Source organism: Mustelus asterias, chromosome 18 (assembly GCF_964213995.1).
Source record: "Mustelus asterias chromosome 18, sMusAst1.hap1.1, whole genome shotgun sequence".
Classification (NCBI taxonomy): domain Eukaryota; kingdom Metazoa; phylum Chordata; class Chondrichthyes; order Carcharhiniformes; family Triakidae; genus Mustelus; species Mustelus asterias.
This window is the reverse complement of record NC_135818.1, coordinates 34,515,991-34,535,889: the sequence shown is the minus strand read 5'-3', so window position 1 is coordinate 34,535,889 and position 19,899 is coordinate 34,515,991. Positions and strand designations below refer to the sequence as shown.

Sequence of the window (19,899 nt, the reverse complement as noted above, 5' to 3'; positions counted from 1 at the left end):
TATTATAGCTTTGCAAGCAATTGTAATGAATCGTGGCAGTTACACAGCAGATGCAGGTTATGGCTTATATTTCAAGCCAGATTATGGGATAGGAGGCATGTGACTGATGAGTTTTATGTTACAGCCCCCAAAGCCATCAAACTAGAATGCACCAAGTTAGATGCAGAAGAGACAAGCCCATCAAGAAAAGAGGAACATTTTGTCAACTTTTGTGATCTTATTCTGTGGTTTGCAAAATTACCCATGAAAATATTCAACAATTCCACAATATAAATTACCTCTTTTAGCTGAGCTTTTGCAAACACAGTAACACTGAAATACCACTTAGTTTGCAATGCATGACAAGCTTTTGCTTTCCAAGGGCTAGTCTGGTGAATATTAATCAAACTAATATTTAAACCTCTGAAAATAATATTTATTTGACTCACATCCTATACCTTGGGTACAGTTCTTGCAGCATGGGAGTTATATGGAAGTTCACTGTGATGGCATACAGAAATTGTAGTTTTGGCATCAGTGGTTCCACTCTTCTGTGCTTTCTCAAGATTCCCTGTTGTATATTTTTGAGAGCTAGGGATCTGCAAATCATAAATTTGCACTTGGTTTATTAGTAGTTTTCAACTGAAGTCCCATCTAGTAAACATAAAACATACCATGTGATTAAGTCCTGCAGCAAAGGGAATCATATTGTAAATCTTCCCACACATATTCTCTGACTGTACTCTTGAAACTTCAGATGTCATAGCACTTTACTGCAAATATTCAAACCTTGTTTATTATTTTAAATTGATGGTAATACTGAGCTCTATCTATGAAATCTTTTGCAAATTACATAAGAAGCAAATCACAATTAGGAACTAATGCACTGTCAAAAGAAAACCTTTCACAACGTATTAGACACTCAGCAATATATATATATCAATTTTGTTTCCAATTCAAATATGTATCTTGATGTAATATTTTAATTGGGATGGCATGGTGGCACAGTGGTTAGCACTGCTGCCTCGCAGTGCCAGGGACTCGGGTTCAATTCTGGCCTTGGGTGACTACAAGATGACTGTCTGCATGTTCTCCCTGTATCTGCATGTTTCCTTCAGGTGTTCTGCTTTCGTCTCACAATCGAAAGATGTACAGGATAGGTGGATTAGCCATGTTAAATTGCTCCTTGATATTCTGAGATGTGTAGGTTAGATGGATTAGCCATGGTAAATGCAGAGGAGGTGGGGGGGCTATGGACCTGAGTAAGATACCCTTTTGGAGATTTGGTGCAGACTCGATGGGCCAAATGGCCTCCTTCTGCACTGTAGAGAAATTTTACCGCCCGGGGCGGGTGAGGGATGGAGCATGGTAGCTTTGTTGACCTTGAGTGGGATCTTAAGGTTTTGGGATGAGCGAGGCTGTAAAAAGCCTGCCCCTTATGTTTTCGTTACATCAATACCATGATGATGAAGTCTGAAATATACAATTCAGTTGGAACCCACTTCCAACTCTGTTGCTAATGAATAAATCACAACCAAAGGTTCTTCATTGTTTCCAAACATTTTGTGTACCTGTTTATTTATTATGTGCTATAAAGAAAATCCATTTCTTTCTTCCAAATTAACTGTGAATAGAATTATAATTACTCATATTAAGATTTTAGTCATATTTTATTTTTGAAAAATGTTTTAATCACAGATGATATGGTCTTAATGTAACTATTGCTGGGTAATGAGTTTCTGGATGATTATTGAGTACCTGGCACAATATTTAGCCCAGTTGTCTAACAATAGCACTTGAGATTGGTTGCAAGTCAGCAGGAAGCATTTACAGACTATTCAGCAACGTGATGCCAGATTGACTGTGCCTATTGTATGAAAATAGGTTAGTGAATCCATGAAAGATTCTTGAAAAAAAAAACAAATCTGTACTTGTTAAAACCTTGTTAATGTCACCAATGCATAGCTCAAGCAATATTTCACCCTCCAAGTGAACTAAAAAACATAATGGACAGCGCTTTAGAACCTTGATCGTCCTGAAATCGTAAAATCCTGCCCGAGGTCAACAAACCTTTCCATAGTCTGCCTCTTGCCCACTCCAACGTCCGTGCCAGGCGGGACAGTAAAATTCTGGCCAAGATTTCTACAGTGCAGAAGGAGTTTAAAGAACCTGATGATTTCAAAGTACTCTCTTCCCTGCTTAGGTTAACCTGCTCCGTGCAATTCCATCATCTTCTGCTTACATTTCTAATTTGCTTTTTATTTTCATCATTACAGGGCTTTTCCTTTTGGAAAAAGATCGCAACAAGGAATGGAAAGATTTATTTTTCTGTGTTTGGTTTGAAATAGGAGTGGGAAGGGGCTGTAGATCCTCCTTGGAGATCCTGTTAACCTGAGAAAACTCCAACTGGGAAAATGACCAGGTCCCTTTTGCAAAAGGCCATCACAGGGCTGAGCAACACCAGCATACATGGGAAATGAGAATAACCGAGCCAGCCTGAGACAGGCTGAATTTTCTTTGGCGGTCGAGTACTGGAATAATTATTAATTTTACATTTTTTTCTTTAGAGTTACACATCGATCTTTTCGCAGCACCGGGGGGAGGGGAGGGGAGGGGGGAGATGTCGGCCAGCACTCACCAGTGAAGAGGCTTCCCAGTAAAGACAAACTTTTCTTTGTGTTTGACTCCGAGTTCCATTGTTACCATGCACTTGGATCAATTATTAAATCATGGAATTCCTACAATGCAGAAGGAGGCCATTCAGCCCATCAAGTCCGCACCGACTCTATGACAGAGTGTCCCACCCTATCCCCGTAACCCCACACATTCACCATGGCTAATCCATCTAAAAGTAAAGTTTATTTATTCGTCACAAGTAAGGCTCACATTAACACTGCAATGAAGTTACTGTGAAATTCCCCTAGTCGCCACATTCCAGCACCTGTTTGGGTCAATGCACCGAACCAGCACGTCTTTCAGACTGTGGGAGGAAACCGGAGCACCCGAAGGAAACTCACGCAGACACGGGGAGCATGCACAAACTCCACAAAGACAGTGACCCAAGCCGGGAATCGGAGCTGTGGGGCAGCAGTGCTAATCACTGTGTCACTGTGCCGCCCACAAAACCGAACTGGTCAGTATGGTCTAACCTACACACTTTGGGACACTAAGGGGCAATTTAGCATGGCCAATCCACCTACCCTGCACATCTTTGGACTGTGGGAGGAAACCAGAGCACCAAACATGGGGAGAATGAGCAAACTCCACATCGACAGTCACTCTCCTTCCAGTCCCAGTTGTCCAACCTTCAGTTTGTGCTGCTACACTAATGGAGCGAACCTGAAAAGGGTGGCGGCAGAAAAGGCCTCAGCCCACAATCAGCATGCGCCAAGGTAGCATTACCCCTCACTGCTACTTGTATGAGCGACTATAAACTGACAGATCAATACAGACATTCAAGTACTCACCAAAACATTCCTGCAGCAGACTTCAGCACACCAATTGAAAACCATTGTTCTGGTAAGACCGTAACAATAGTAAATATAAGTAAATGTGATGTTTATGAGCAATAGATTCAGCTGAAAAAAGTGGGTGTGCCATGGAATTGTTTGTTTCATTGAAATGTGCCATTTTACTGAAAAGGTTGGGAACCACTCTTGCAGGCAAATTAGAAATTTCTTAATTTTCACAGAGTCATTTAACACACATATTATGGATAGCTGAATTAATGAAACCCACCATTCATTTAAATTAAGTGACTTGTCAATTCTTTGGGACTTGACCCCTCGCCTGTGACCACAACCCACCCCCCAAATCCCCAGCCTCTGACCCACTCCAACCCTGCAACCCCAACTCTCCTCCAATCCCCATTCGGAAATTATGGTCCAATGGCTTGGATCATCTCCAGAGTGGCAATCATTGTTGGATTGCTGCTCCAGCCAGAATAAATAAAGCAGGTGGTTTTTTTTTCTAAACAGAAGAAATTGTATCTTTTACAAATTATAAAATAATACAGACCAAAAACCTCTGGCCTCATCCGTGGCTGGGATTCTCCGGTGCTGCTGCAGTGAACAGAGTTTTGGTCTAGGGCCAAATTCTCCATTCTCTCTGGCAGTGGTGCGGGTACAGGCAAGATCAGAGAATCCCACCAGAATTTTAATATAGCGCATAGCCCACCTCTTTTTGCGACAAGTTAAAGTCTCCATCAGACTGATTTTCATTTGTGGAAAGCTTCTGTTTGTCTTTGCAATCTTGAGTTTGATGATTTTCATAAACAGGACGTCCATGTGGAAATTGAATTTTGGTGCTAAGAAACAAGATGTCTTCTGGTTTTTCAAAATGACTATTATTTGGTTGTGTGTCCTTCACCACATTTATTTGCATTTCATGCGACTGTTTTACTGACTTATGATTTTCATCACTCTCGCTCTTTAATGGAGGGTCATTTGGTTCAAGCATTTCAAGTTTAGACATGGCGAAAATGGATTCATTATCTGACAAACACTTAGTAGCACATATCTGTGCTTTAGGCAGCAGAGAATTAAGGTAAGGATTCTCAGTATGGCACTCTACTGCTTGAAAGGTATTGTCTTCAGATATGTTGCATATTTGATTGGTGATACCTAAAAATGTAACTGAGTTATCAGAAGTTTTGTTTGTTTCAATTAGATTTCCACCACACGTATTTTGGCTACTCGGTGTACCATTTGGCAATGGTGATGCATCGCTGTCAGAAAATGATACAGTTTTGGTCAAAGAATATAGATAATCTGGAATTGTGTCCTTTTGAAATGTAGTTTCAAATAAGCAGGGTTGATCAGTATATTGTTCTTCAAAATCTTCACTTTGAAAGTTATCATCTTCGTCGTTGTTTTCTAACCTGGCCTTACCATTAAATTCCAAAGGCAATGGGGTGCTGCTTTTCTCATCAATGCAAGTATTCACCTCACCACAGTCACTGTCATGTGATGATATGGACAGATAAGAGTAGAAGTCTCCTTTTCGTAGCTGCAAAGGACGGTGAGAATGTTCCAATACTTTTTCCTTGATCTGAGCCACTGAAGTTGGATTCATCATTTCAGAGTCATGCTGGGATATGTTCTTCAGGGCTGTTGATGCCATATCAATTATTTCCATCACAAAGTTATGAACGGAACTATCTTCTTCACCATCAACATCATGAGGAACATTACAATGGCAGGAACAATTTGAAATATCATTTACATAATCCTTATTAGTTTCTTCCAGCTGTTTGTTTTCTGCATCAAGATGAGATGAACATTTTACAGCTGATTCTTTACTAATAATATTATATTCATTATCAAGGCAATTAAATGGCAAATCTGCATTGGAATCATCATGCCGTTGACGTTTTTTATATTCACTTGTAGGAGCAGCCTTCTCACCTAATACTGTAACATCATTGTACTTTTCAAGTTTCTTTGAGAAAATAGGCTCCTCATCAAGGTTTAAAGCAAGTGATGGTAACTGTTGGTTTGCAATCCCGATGTCTTCCAAGCATATCAGCTTTTTATCCTTCTTTGGAGATTGCGTGGGGGTCAGGGGAGATGGAATGTACTGTGCAGAAGGAACATCTGTTTCTTGCTCATATGTACTACTAAATAATTCAGATCTTGAACATTCTGTTATATGGGTTTTGCCAGTGTTGTGCTCCTTTTCAAAAGACTGAAGTTTCTTGATGTCTATTTCTTCAGTTAGTTCTTTTTTGTCTTTTAATAGAGATTTTTCCACATTGCCATTCTCTACATCATCTTTTAAGTGGTCAGTAGAGGAGTGTCTGAAAATCTCCATTCCATTCTGTTTGAAGTGTCTTTCTTTTGGACAGGGCGAAGTGTTCTTGCAGTCTTTGGACTCTGACTGCATCAAGGCAGAACTGCTTAAAAATGGGTAAAGTGTCGAAATATTTTTGAAGGGTGGTAACTTGATAGTATTTGAATCAATCCTGCATCGATGCTTTTCTCCTGGGTTCATTTTCTTTTTTTCCTTTGTGACAGAAAGAAATGGTTTAATCCAGTGGTGGAGTTCATTCTTCATATAGTCCCGATCTAAAATGTGACTACTTTCATCATTAATTTCATCATCTGTGGCAATGCTGGAATCATCGTCATCCTTAATGCACAGTTCTTCTTCAGTTAGTGTAAGGGTTGAACTGGAAAGCAAATCACTATCATCTTCTTCATCAGTACAAGCAGATGTACAAGACACATTAACAATCATGCTTATATTGACATCAGCTTCATCAGTCACAGAGTGATTAACGCGTTTTTTGAATGACGCATTGGAATCCGAAATTTTATTTTTATGAACAATTATGTCTTCAGAACACAAGGAGAGCTCATCACTGCTGCTAAGTTCTGTGAGAGAAGCAGCAGAATCTTCATTTGCTGATGATGCAGCATCAAATGACAGTTGGCCAGTAAATGACATTTTGAGAGAGTTACTATGCAGTGTGATATCAGAGACACTACGTTTCATTTTTGGACTTACTGGATTCTGAATGTTTTCTAAACGTTTCAATAGGTCTAATGTCCTCTTACTTAGCTCCCCTACTGCATCTCTACCCATGACATCCCCTGACCCTTGCATACTGAGCAGTTCCTCTGTGATTTTGTATGGAATGCTCTCTAAGGAGGTACTGTGTTGGAGATCACCATTTTTGTGATTGTTTGTTTCAAGCTGAAATATGTCACCAGCAATTGAAAGCGATTCCACTGATGACCTCTGAGACAAAAATGTGAAGCCTGTGTCATTTATATTATCTTGAGATATTCTGTCATCATCTGTTTCAGTATAACAGGTCTCAAAGTTACCTTCACTTGATGTTATAGGCATACATTTTTCTGATATAGGATAGGCTGATTTGGAATCTGGAGCTGATAGCCCATTTTTACAAATAAATTCAGGAGAATGTGGTTCAGAGGACATATGCCCATCAGTAGTTCCCTTTTCTTCAGGTGAGTGAGTTATATTCATACTTAACTCAAGCTCAGGGCCCTGCAGGTAAGAATAGTCATAAAATGTGAACACATCATATTGTGCCTCTAGATCATTTGAAAAACCCTTTGAAGTGATTTTATTGATATCAAGAGGCTGTAAATTTCCTTCATTATTCAGAGACAGTGATTGAGGATTTTTTGACAATTCTACTTCATTTTTTGTTCTTTGTATTCTTGTCACATTCTTCATATCCTTTTTTTCAACGGAACCTTGTCTTTGACAAATGCATGATTGAATTGGACAATCTTTATGTTTTAATTGTATCAAAGGGTGCAATGGTTGGACATGTAGATTAGTTTGAACTTGCTCAATCTGATTTGGCAGAGAGGTTTGAGAACCTGTTGTCATTTCTGTACCATCCTTGCTGACTATTCCACTCTCACTCTGTGATGATGGTTTGTCCTCTTTTACTGGAATCAAATCACCCAATAGGTCTGGCAAAGAATCATCAGATGAGAAAGATGAATCTTTACTTGCACTCCTTACTAAATTGGTTGGATGCTTTGAATTGGAAAACATTGAAGCATTCTTGAAGAATGACATATGATTTTTTCCATGAAATTGTTCATTATGTCGGCTGTAGACCTGATGAATATGTGGACATGAAGAGGAAGGTGCCTCACCAGGACTATACAGTGATTCTCCAGGGCCATTGGTATATTGATCCAGCATAAGTTCATCAGCAAGATTATTGATGGGTCCTGGTGATAATTTTGATGTGCCATTCTGTTTGCATGCAAGATCAGGTGTTTCATCTCGGATACCAATCAGGTTATTACTCATGTCTGTTTCATCCCATTCCAGTGAATCTTCATGCAAGACATTCAAATCCATAAGACCCGGTTCAATACAGCCTAAGGAGACCTAAAAGGGAACAAAAATGAAAAGTGTTTTTAGGTTTGTTTTCTGTTTAGTATGCAGCTGGTATTTTAAAATGAAACTGCTCTTTCTCTAATGATCCATTTACTAAAATCAGATTGACTAAATGAGAAATGTTGCTTTGTCCATGCTTACTGAATAGAAATTGTATGAGCCTCATCAAATTTTACATGGACCTCTATATTTAGTAGTTCATAAGAGATCTAGTTCATGAATTTACAAGGGAAACTTTAACTGGCAGTGTTTATTGGATGAGTTTTGGAATAGTCACAACTTTTCCAATCCAGTTATGCAATTGAAGATCCTCATAGCTGGAACCATTCTCGTGAATCTTTTCGGTGCTCTCTCTAATGTCTTCACATTCTTTTCTAAAGCTCAGAACTGGACACAATAATGCAAATGCATTTTATTCATATGTTAGGAACAAAAGGGTTGTCAGGGAAAAAATCGGACCTCTCAGGGACAAAAGTGGGGAATTATGCTTGGAGCCCAAAGAAGTAGGGGAGATCCTAAATGAATACTTTGCGTCGGTATTCACAAAGGAGAGGGATGTGTTGACTGGGAGTGTCTCGGAGGGGAGTGTTGAACCGTTGGGAGAAAATCTCCATTACAAAGGAGGAAGTGTTAGGTTTGTTAGAGAATATAAAGACTGACAAATCCCCAGGGCCTGATGGAATCTATCCAAGGCTGCTCAGAGAGACGAGAGATGAAATCGCTGGGCCTCTGTCGCAAATCTTTGTCTCGTCACTGGACACAGGTGAGGTCCCAGAGGATTGGAGGATAGCTAATGTGGTCCCGTTATTTAAGAAGGGTAGGAAGGATAACCCGGGTAATTATAGGCCGGTGAGCTTGACGTCCGTGGTGGGGAAGTTGTTGGAGAAGATTCTTAGAGATAGGATGTATGCGCATTTAGAAAGGAATAAACTCATTAACGATAGTCAGCATGGTTTTGTGAGAGGGAGGTCATGCCTCACTAACCTGGTGGAGTTTTTTGAAGAAGTGACCAGAATGGTTGACGAGGGAAGGGCCGTGGATGTCATCTATATGGACTTTAGTAAAGCGTTTGACAAAGTCCCTCATGGTAGGCTGGTGAAAAAGGTTGGATCTGATGGGATAAAGGGGGAGGTGGCTAGATGGGTGGAGAACTGGCTTGGTCACAGAAGACAGAGGGTGGTAGTGGAAGGGTCTTTTTCCGGCTGGAGGCCTGTGACTAGTGGTGTTCCACAGGGCTCTGTATTGGGACCTCTGCTGTTTGTGATTTATATAAACGATCTGGAAGAAGGTGTAACTGGGGTGATCAGTAAGTTTGCGGACGACACAAAATTGGCAGGACTTGCAGATAGTGAGGAGCATTGTCAGAAGCTACAGAAGGATGTAGATAGGCTGGAAATTTGGGCAAAGAAATGGCAGATGGAGTTCAATCCTGATAAATGCGAAGTGATGCATTTTGGTAGAAATAATGTAGGGAGGAGCTGTACGATAAATGACAGAACCATAAAGGGTGTAGATACGCAGAGGGACCTGGGTGTGCAAGTCCACAGATCCTTGAAGGTGACGTCACAGGTGGAGAAGGTGGTGAAGAAGGCATATGGCATGCTTGCCTTTATAGGACGGGGCATAGAGTATAAAAGTTGGGGTCAGATGTTGCAGATGTATAGAACGTTGGTTCGGCCGCATTTGGAATTCTGCGTCCAGTTCTGGTCGCCACACTACCAGAAGGACGTGGAAGCTTTGGAGAGAGTACAGAGGAGGTTTACCAGGATGTTGCCTGGTATGGAGGGGCTTAGTTATGAGGAGAGATTGGGTAAACTGGGGTTGTTCTCCCTGGAAAGACGGAGGTGTATAAAATTATGAAAGGCATAGATAGGGTGAACGGTGGGAAGCTTTTCCCCAGTTCGGTGGTGACGTTCACGAGGGTTCATAGGTTCAAGGTGAGTGGGGGGGAGGTTTAACACAGATATCAGAAGGACATATTTTACACAGAGGGTGGTGGGGGCCTGGAATGCGCTGCCAGGCAAGGTGGTGGAGGCGGACACACTGTGAACGTTTAAGACTTATCTAGATAGCCATATGAACGGAGTGGGAATGGAGGGATACAAAAGAATGGTCTAGTTTGGACCAGGGAGCGGCACGGGCTTGGAGGGCCGAAGAGCCTGTTCCTGTGCTGTATTGTTCTTTGTTCTTTATTTGAGACAGGACCGGTGTTCTATACAAGCTTAACAAAAGCTTGAGAATATGAATGTCAGGAGCAAATATCCAGACTCACAAACCCATCCATGGATAATTATTACCCAGGTTATCAGATCTCACCTCATCCCTCATTATCTTAGATCCACAACATCTGTCATATTTACATTTATCTAATTCTGGCCTCGCAATTTAAATCACTTGGTAAAGACGGGCATGAGGTGAGTAGCGCAGTCTGGACCCACCTCCGCACCGGTTCCCCCTTTACCAAAGCCAAAAATGGTTTTTTTGGCATTTGAATTGACTTAATGGGCTGCACGCCCAACTTCCAGCACTTCCTTCTTTACCACCGCATTCGCCCATCCAGAATCGGTGCAAAACAGACATGCTCCACAGAAGTCCGACTCGGGAGCTCCAGTTAGTGAGGAGATAGGTGTCAAGCGTCCGACAGGTCTCTGCTTGAGATCAGTTGGGGGGGGGGGGGGGGGGGGATGAAGAGCGGGGGTCCGCTGCCAGTCTGCCTGAGATCAGTGGATGGGAATGGGGGTCTGCTGCCACTCTGACTGAGATCAGTGACGGGGAAGGGGGGTCCGCTGCCATTCTGCCCAAGGTCAGTGGGGGGGAAGTGGGAGGGGCCCGCAATCAGTGTGGGTGGTGGGGGGGTGGGCTGGGGGGATAAGGGAGTCAGTAATGTTGGGCGGGGTGGGTCAATGTCTGTGGGGGCCAGCGGGAGACATTATCCGGCCTGGGAGGAATGTGGCAGGGGAGCAACATTCTATCATTATTTTTCTGCGCAAGTGCAGTTGGAGGCGCCAACTGGAGCTGCAGGGTTTTGGGTGCATTAAGCCCCACCCACAAGCTTCTGCAGCGTGATTCGGAATTGTTGATATTTTTACAGGCAGAGTGCGTATGGGGGCGCCTGAGAATGGGTCTAAAAACCGGATCTGAAACACTCCCAGTTTCACATCCGCCCAGCACTTAGAATCAAAATGGTAAAGTAAGGCCCTATGTCTCACTTTCCTCCATTATGATTGTCAAGTCAATACAACACAAAAATAAATCAAAACTGTGTACATCAAACTCTATTCTTTTTTAAAATTACCTTTTGCTGAAGGAAAAGATGGCTAGCACAGGTCACATGACTTACATGTGTGTGTGTGTGTGTGTGTCAGGTTGCGAACATGCCCAACCACCAACAACTCCCATGGGTTTGAACGTGAAATAAACTAACCTTCTGAGTTAATCATAAAGAGAGTTTGTTACCTATAAAATTGGACCATGAAAGCTGAGGATTTGGGAAACCTGCCACAGTGTACTTTAAAAATAATCCAAAACACCTCTGCTTATGGACAGAGTGTGAGAGGATGAAGACGTTTTGTTTACCTCTCTCCTGTGCGTAACAATATTCCTAAGGCCAATCTCTGTGCCCTCTGGTTCTTGATGCTTCCACCAATGGGAACAATTTCTCTCTCTCTACTCTGTCCAGACCCCTTGTGGTCTGATGGAAAGAAGTGGCAAAAACAGGTCTTGCAGCAAGTAATGCAATGGTAGTCAACTTGTGCAGTGTCACCCCAGGATCTGGATTTAAAGAATCAATTGCTTCAGTGACCTGACCTGTTGTTTGCTGCCTTAACAACAGGCATGAACAGCATTTTGTTCTCACCTGGTAGCAAATGACAATGATCTTCTCGAACGACTACTCACTTCACAGCCTTGTCACATTCTTCACATTGATATTTCTCCACCCTGCTTGCAACTTGCTTCTTCTCCCTTTCATCACACACGCTTTATAAGGAAGCCCCATACATCCATGTGCACAACCCTTTTCAATAATCACTCACTAACCATCCCTCTCTTTTGGCAGGACAAAATATCTCATAATGATAGGGAGAGGAAGAAAATCAGCTAAAATTTCCAGGCCCTCACATCGATAGAGTAGGAAACTTTGGTGATTGTAGTACCATGATGTGGAGATGCCGGCGTTGGACTGGGGTAAACACAGTAAGAAGTTTAACAACACCAGGTTAAAGTCCAACAGGTTTATTTGGTAGCAAAAGCCACTAGCTTTCAGAGCGCTGCTCCGAAAGCTAGTGGCTTTTTCTACCAAATAAACCTGTTGGACTTTAACCTGGTGTTGTGAGACCTCTTACTGTGATTGTAGTACCATCCAGAACAAAGAACATCAACCTTTCTATAAGTCCTTCTCAGTTTTTGGAGCTTGTGGAAGATTATTTGCAGGAAGACGATTCTCTGGAAGAAGCAAAGTCATGTGATTCCTAACACCAGAACAGAATTGAGGTTAATGGAGCATTTGCCTCCTACATTTGTCAATTTAGAATATAGGATATATCACAAAGCTAGGTGGTTTTAAATACAAAAATTCTGGAAACACCCAGGAGGCAGTGTCGGATGATTTTGTACATGCTAAATTACTGTCCAAATTTATTTACAAATAAAGCGATTCACGAATACAAAAAAATCAGGGAACATTTCAATCAGTAATTTATATAATGCACAGTTATGTTGTCTATTTGAAATAAATCAATTTTTCCCATTCTTTGCAGCACATTTACTTACTGCACTCAACAAACATTCCACACATATAATAGTGAAAATTAACAGAAATTGATGAGCAATAGAAGATTCTCTTGAAGCTTAATCAGTCAGTTTGAGGATAGCATTGCCCAAAGTTTATTGCACTTTGCATCAAAGTAAAATGGAATCTTGCCCCACTGCAATAATGCCAACCGTAAACCACTATTTCTCATGGTTTCATTTGCTGAGTAAGTTTGTAAATAAATGGCCATATGTTTCCAGCTGTAAATTTGCATATGCTGCAATATCTTTCCTATAAGGATTATTGACACATAATCCAAAATCACATAATTTGACATAAATTAAAATGACAAGCTTTCAGTCCACCGGACTACATGACGTGAATGTTTCAAAAATGCCCATTATCACAGTAGAATTAATTTATTAAAAGAAAAAGCGCAAAGGAGATTTTGGTCAACTATTGTATTTCCTGCTTTCTTAAAAGTGATTTATTCTCTCATTAGTTATAATACTTTTCTTGATTCACTCATTTAAACTTCAGTATGAAGTAGGAAACACACAAGATGACTTAGCTGAAAACACACAATGTGAAAAATTAAAGGTGTGAAGAATTACTCAAGGGAAATGTCAGCAACTACTATGTGGGACAAAATAGTGTTCATAGTAGGTTTAGGGAAGCTATGGGAAAGGAGAAAGAGTAATCTAGAGTAGAAATAATTAATTGGGGGAAGGTCAATTTCAATGGCATGACAAGGGATCTGGCCCAGGTAAACTGTAGTCAAAGACTGCCATCCAAAACTAAAGCAGGACAATGGGCTAACTTGAATGAGGAGATTTGGTTACAGCCGAGGCACATTCTCAAGAAGGGTTATGGTAGGCAATCAATCCCTTGATGATGAAAGAGATATAAAGTAAGAAGCAGCAGAAAAACCATGCATATGGCAGATGCCACATTGATAATGCGGCTGAGAATCAGGCTGAAGAGTGAAAGTTGCAAGGGAAGTACAAAAATAAAAGAAGCAAAAAGAGAGTATAGGGAGAGACTGGCAGCTAACATAAAAGAAAATTCAAAAATCTTCTCGAGGTATATCAATAGTAAAAGAGTGGAAAGAAGAGACAGTGGAACCGATTAGGGATATAAAAGTAGATCAACGCATGTAGGCAGAGGGCATGGTGGAGGTACTAAATGGATACTTTGTCTTTACCAAGGAAGAAAATGCTTCAAAGTCCGAATGTAAGAGGAGGTATTTGAGACACTGGATGGGTTACAAATTAATAAAGAGTAGGTATTAGCAAGACAGGCTATACTTACTTACCTAATATGACAAATGGCCAAATGGGATGCATCCAAAGATGCTGAGAGATGGAAGGGTGGAAGTTATAGAAGTATTGGCCATACTCTTCCAATGCTCTTCAGATACAGGCGTGGTACCAGAGGACTGGGGAATTGCAAATTTTATGCCCTTGTTCACAAAACTGTGTAAGGATAAATATGTCAGCAGAAAATTCAGCAGGATTGCCACTACTGAAAGGTTGCCTGTATCTCTTAAAGAAAACATGCATTTTTCATGGCTGGGCAATGAAGAAGTATTTTCTCTTTCAGGGAAGAAAACAATAACAGTTGGGGCCCCCACACTGATGCTAGAATAGGAGAACAGGAGGGAAGTCCTTTGCCCATGTAATGATCATTGTCAAAGGCCTTACTGAAGTCCATGTAGACAACATCCACTGCCCTACCCTCATCAATCACCTTTGTCACTTCCTTGAAAAACTCAATCAAGTTCGTGAGACATGACCTCCCCTTCACAAAACCATGTTGCCTCTTGCTAATGCATCCACTTATTTCTAACTGGGAGTAAATCCTGTCTCGAAGAATCCTCTCCAATAATTTCCCTACCAATAATGTAAAGCTCACCGGTCTGCAATTACCTGGATTATTCTTGCTACCATTCTTAAACAAAGGAACAACATTGGCTATTCTCCAATCCTCTGGGACCTCCTCTGTAGTGGAGATGCCGGCGTTGGACTGGGGTAAACACAGTAAGAAGTCTCACAACACCAGGTTAAAGTCCAACAGCTTATTTGGTAGCACAAGCCACTAGCTTTCGGAGCGCTGCTCCTGCATCAGGAAGGAGCAGTGATCCGAAAACTAGTGGCTTGTGCTACCAAATAAACCTGTTGGACTTTAACCTGGTGTTGTGAGACTTCTTACTGTGTGTACCTCCCCTGTAGCCAGTGAGGATACAAAGATTTCTCTCAAGGCCCCAGCAGTTTCCTCCCTTGTCTCTGTCAGTATTTTAGGTATATCCCATCAGGTCCTGGGGACTTGTCTACCTTAATGTTTCTCAAGAACCCCAATACCTCCTCCTTTTTGATCTCAACGTGACTCAAACTATCTACACACCCTTTCCCAGGCTTATCATCCACCAAGTCCTTCTCTTTGATGAATACTGACGCAAAGTACTCATTTAATACCTTGCCCATTTACTCTGGCTCCACGCATAGATTCCCTTCCTTGTCCTTGAGTGGGCCAACCCTCTCCCTGGCTACCATCTTCCTCTTTATATATGAATAAAATAGCCTTGGGATTTTCCTTAATCCTGCTGGCCAATGATTTTTCGTGACCCCTTTTAGCCCTCCTTACTCCTTGCTTAAGTTTCTTTCTATTTTCCTTGTATTCCACACTTGCTCGTGTGTTCCGAGCCTCCTGGCGTTGACAAATGCTTCCTTTTTCTCTTTGGCTAGGCTCACAATATCTCTCGTTATCCAAGGTTCCCAAAACTTGCCATACTTATCCTTCACCCTTACAGGAATGTGCCAGTCCTGAATCTCTATCAACTTACATTTGAAAGCCTCCCACATGCCAGGTATGTCAGGAATAAAAGAATGACTAGGGTAAGATTAGGGCCAGTCAAGGACAGTAGTAGGAAGTTGTGTGTGGAGTCCGAAGAGATAGGAGAGGCGCTAAATGAATATTTTTCGTCAGTATTCACACAGGAAAAAAACAATGTTGTCGAAGAGAATACTGAGATACAGGCTATTACACTAGACGGGATTGAGGTTCATAAGGAGGAGGTGTTAGCAATTCTGGAAAGTGTGAAAATAGATAAGTCCCCTGGGCCAGATGGGATTTATCCTAGAATTCTCTGGGAAGCTAGGGAGGAGATTGCAGAGCCTTTGGCTTTGATCTTTATGTCGTCATTGTCTACAGGAATAGTGCCAGAAGACTGGAGGATAGCAAATGTTGTCCCCTTGTTCAAGAAGGGGAGTAGAGACAACCCTGGCAATTATAGACCAGTGAGCCTTACTTCTGTTGTGGGCAAAGTTTTGGAAAGGATTATAAGAGATAGGATTTATAATTATCTAGAAAGGAACAATTTGATTAGGGATAGTCAATACGATTTTGTGAAGGGTAGGTTGTGCCTCACAAACCTTATTGAGTTCTTTGAGAAGGTGACCAAAGAGGTGGATGAGGGTAAAGCAGTTGATGTGGTGTATATGGATTTCAGTAAAGCATTTGATAAGGTTCCCCACGGTAGGCTATTGCAGAAAATACAGAGGCATGGGATTGAGGGTGATTTTGAGGTTTGGATCAGAAATTGGCTAGCTGTAAGAAGACAGAGGGTGGTGGTTGATGGGAAATGTTCATCCTGGAGTTCAGTTACTAGTGGTGTACCGCAAGGATCTGTTTTGGGACCACTGCTGTTTGTCATTTTTATAGATGACCTGGATGAGGGCGTAGAAGGATGGGTTAGTAAATTTGCGGATGACACTAAAGTCGGTGGAGTTGTGGACTGTGCGGAAGGATGTTGCAGGTTACAGAGGGACATAGATAAGCTGCAGAGCTGGGCTGAGAGGTGGCAAATGGAGTTTAATGCGGAAAAGTGTGAGGTGATTCATTTTGGAAAGAGTAACAGGAATACAGAGTACTGGGCTAATGGTAAGATACTTGGTAGTGTGGATGAGCAGAGAGATCTCGGTGTCCATGTGCATAGATCCCTGAAAGTTGACACCCAGGTTGATCGGGTTGTTAAGAAGGCGTACGGTGTGTTAGCTTTTATTGGTAGAGGGATTGAGTTTCGGAGCCATGATGTCATGTTGCAGCTGTACAAAACTCTGGTGCGGCCGCACTTGGAGTATTGCGTACAGTTCTGGTCACCGCATTATAGGAAGGATGTGGAAGCATTGGAAAGGGTGCAGAGGAGATTTACCAGGATGTTGCCTGGTATGGTGCGAAGGTCTTATGAGGAAAGGTTGAGTGACTTGAGGCTGTTTTCGGTAGAGAGAAGAAGGTTAAGAGGTGACTTAATAGAGGCATACAAGATGATCAGAGGATTAGATAGGGTGGACAGTGTGAGCCTTTTTCCTCGGATGGTGATGGCTAGCACGATGGGACATAGCATTAAATTGAGGGGTGATAGATATAGGACAGATGTCAGAGGTAGGTTCTTTACTCAGAGAGTAGTAAGGGCGTGGAATGCCCTGCCTGCAACAGTAGTGGACTCGTCAACATTAAGGGCATTTAAAGGGTCATTGGATAAACATATGGATGATATTGGAATAGTGTAGGTTAGATGGGCTTTAGATTCGTTTCACAGGTTGGTGCAACATCGAGGGCCGAAGGGCTTGTACTGCGCTGTAATGTTCTATGTTCTAGGTGTTGATTTGCCCTTGAACATCTGCCCCCAATCTACATTCTTCAGTCCCTGCCTAATATTGTTGTAATTAGCCTTCCCCCAGTTTAGCACCTTAACTTGAGGACTCCACTTTATCCACCAGTACCTTAAAGCTTACTGAATTGTGGTCACTGTTCCCAAACTGCTCCCCTACTGAAACGTCGACCACCTGGCCGGGCTCATTCCCCAATACCAGGTCCAGTACGGCCCCTTCCCTAGTTGGACTATCTACATACTGTTTCAAGAAGCCCTCCTGGATGCTCCTACAAACTCTGCCCCATCCACGCCCCTATCACTAAGTGCGTCCCAGTCAATATAGGGGAAGTTAAAATCTCCCACCACAACAACCCTGTTACTTTTATACCTCGCCAAAATCTGCCTACATATCTGTTCCTCTATCTCCCGCTGGCTGTTGGACGGCCTATAGTAAACCCCCAACGTCCTGAGCTCTACCCATATTGCCTCGCTGTATGAGTTCTCCGAGACGTCCTCCCGCAGTAGAGCTGTGATATTCTCCTTAACCAGTAGTGCAACTCCCCCATCCCTTTTACATCCCCCTCTATCCTGCCTAAAAAAATCTGTATCCTGGAATGTTAAGCTGCCAATCCTGTTCTTCCCTTAACCAAGTCTCTGTAATAGCAACAACATCATAGTTCCAAGTACTAATCCAAGCTTTGAGTTCATCCGACTTACCTGCTAGACTTCTCGCATTGAAACAAATGCACTTCAGTCCACCAGACCCTCTTTGATTAGCAGCTACACCCTGCCTGCTGTTTCTCTGAGTCTTACCGCCCCTACTCTCTGGTTCCCCTTCAGTTAATTCACCTTTGCTTTGGTTCCCACCCCTCTACTAAACTAATTTAAATCCTCCTGTATGAGACTAGCAAACCTTCTGGCCAGAATACTTTTGCCTTTCCAGTTTAGATGCAACCCGTCCTTGTACAGGTCCCACCTGCCCCTGAAGGGACCCGAATGGTCCAGATATCTGAAACCCTCCCTCCGACACCAGCTGTTTAGCCATGTGTTGAGCTGCACTATCTTCCTATTCCTAGCCTCACTGGCACGTGGCACAGGGAGTAATCCTGAGATTACAATCCTGGAGGTCCTGCTTTTTAACTTTCTACCTAACTCCCTAAACTGCTGCTGCAGGACCACATCACTCTTCCTGCCAATGTCAACAGTACCGATATGTACCACGACCTCTGGCTGTTCACCCTCTCCCGCCAGAATCCTTTCTGCTCATTCAGAGACACCCTAGACCCTGGCACCAGGGAGGCAACATACCATCCTGGAGTCTCTTTCACGTCCACAGAAACGCCTATCTGCACCCTTCACTATAGTGTCCCTTATAACTCTTGCTCTAGTGCTCTTTGTCCTCCCTGCTTAACAACAGAGCCAGCTGTGGTGCCACTGCTCTGGCTGCTGCGGCTGTTATCCCCTGATAGCCATGATGTGCAGATGCCGGCGTTAGACTGGGGTAAACACAGTAAGAAGTCTCACAACACCAGGTTGAACTCCAACAACATGTTGTTGGACTTTAACCTGGTGTTGTGAGACTTCTTACTGTGTTATCCCCTGATAGGCCATCTCCCCCAACAGTATCCAAAACGGTATACCTGTTAGAGAGAGGGCCGACCACAGGGATTTCTGCACTGACTGCCTGCCCCTTCTAGCGGTCACCCATCTATCTGGCTGCACCTTGGGTGTGACCACATCTCTAAAGCTATGACGTTTTCCGCCACCTTCATGCTCCTAAGTGCATCCAACTGCTACTCCAACCTATCCATGCAGTCTGTAAGGAGCTGCAATTGGGTGCACTTCCTGCAGATGTAGTCCTCCAAGATGTTGGAAGCATCATGGATCTCCCACATCTCACAAGTGCAGCACTTAACCCCACTGACCAACATTTCGAGCACCACTTAAATTATTGAAGAACATTTTTAAAACTCTTACCTTCACTTTTACCTTCTCACAGTGGCCTATTTTTTGGTTAGAGGAAGAGGAGGGAGGGAAACACTAATGTAGTATTTTGGGCTTACCACTCCTTGACACCAGATCTTCCGCTTCCCACTTCTAAGGTGAAGTCGCATGGGATCAGAGGTGAGCTGGCAAGGTGGATACAGACCTGGCTCGGTCATAGAAGATAGGGGGTAGCTTTGGAAGGGTGTGTTTCTGAATGGAGGGCTGTGACAAGTGGCGTTCCTCAGGGATCAGTGCTGGGACCTTTGCTGTTCGTAATATATATATAAATGATTTGGAGGAAAATGTAACTGGTTTGACTAGTAAATTTGCAGACGACACAAAGGTTGGTGGATTTGCGGATAGCGATGAGGACCATCAGAGGATACAGCAGGATATTAGATAGGTTGGAGGCTTGGGCGGAGAGATGTCAGATGGAGTTTAATCTGGACAAATGTGAGGTAATGCATTTTGGAAAGTCTAATAAAGATAGGAAATATACAGTAAATGGCAGAATCCTGAAGTGTATTGATCGGCAGAGGGATCTGGGTGTACAGGTACACAGGTCACTAAAAAAGGCAATGCAGGTGGAGAAGGTAGTCAAGAAGACATACGGCATGCTTGCCTTCATCGGCTGGGGCATTGA

At 42.6% G+C, this 19,899-nt stretch overlaps 1 protein-coding gene across 10 annotated transcripts in view; it reads right to left on the bottom strand.

Moving 5' to 3' along the window:
* The window catches only part of akap6 (A kinase (PRKA) anchor protein 6), a 414,790-nt gene that overhangs the window by 2,622 nt on the left and 392,269 nt on the right, over nucleotides 1–19,899 (bottom strand). For 5 of the 10 annotated variants that reach the window (XM_078233732.1, XM_078233734.1, XM_078233733.1 and 2 more), the window contains exons 12-13: nucleotides 4,156–7,860; nucleotides 429–578 (exon numbers count right to left, since the gene is read on the bottom strand). In XM_078233732.1, the coding sequence (XP_078089858.1) occupies nucleotides 432–578; nucleotides 4,156–7,860 (3,852 nt within the window). In that variant the 3' untranslated portion in view covers nucleotides 429–431. Of the gene's footprint in view, nucleotides 1–428; nucleotides 634–3,446; nucleotides 3,496–4,155; nucleotides 7,861–19,899 lie in introns of those variants that run through there. The other 5 variants (XM_078233730.1, XM_078233729.1, XR_013500016.1 and 2 more) reach the window with 4 other exon arrangements.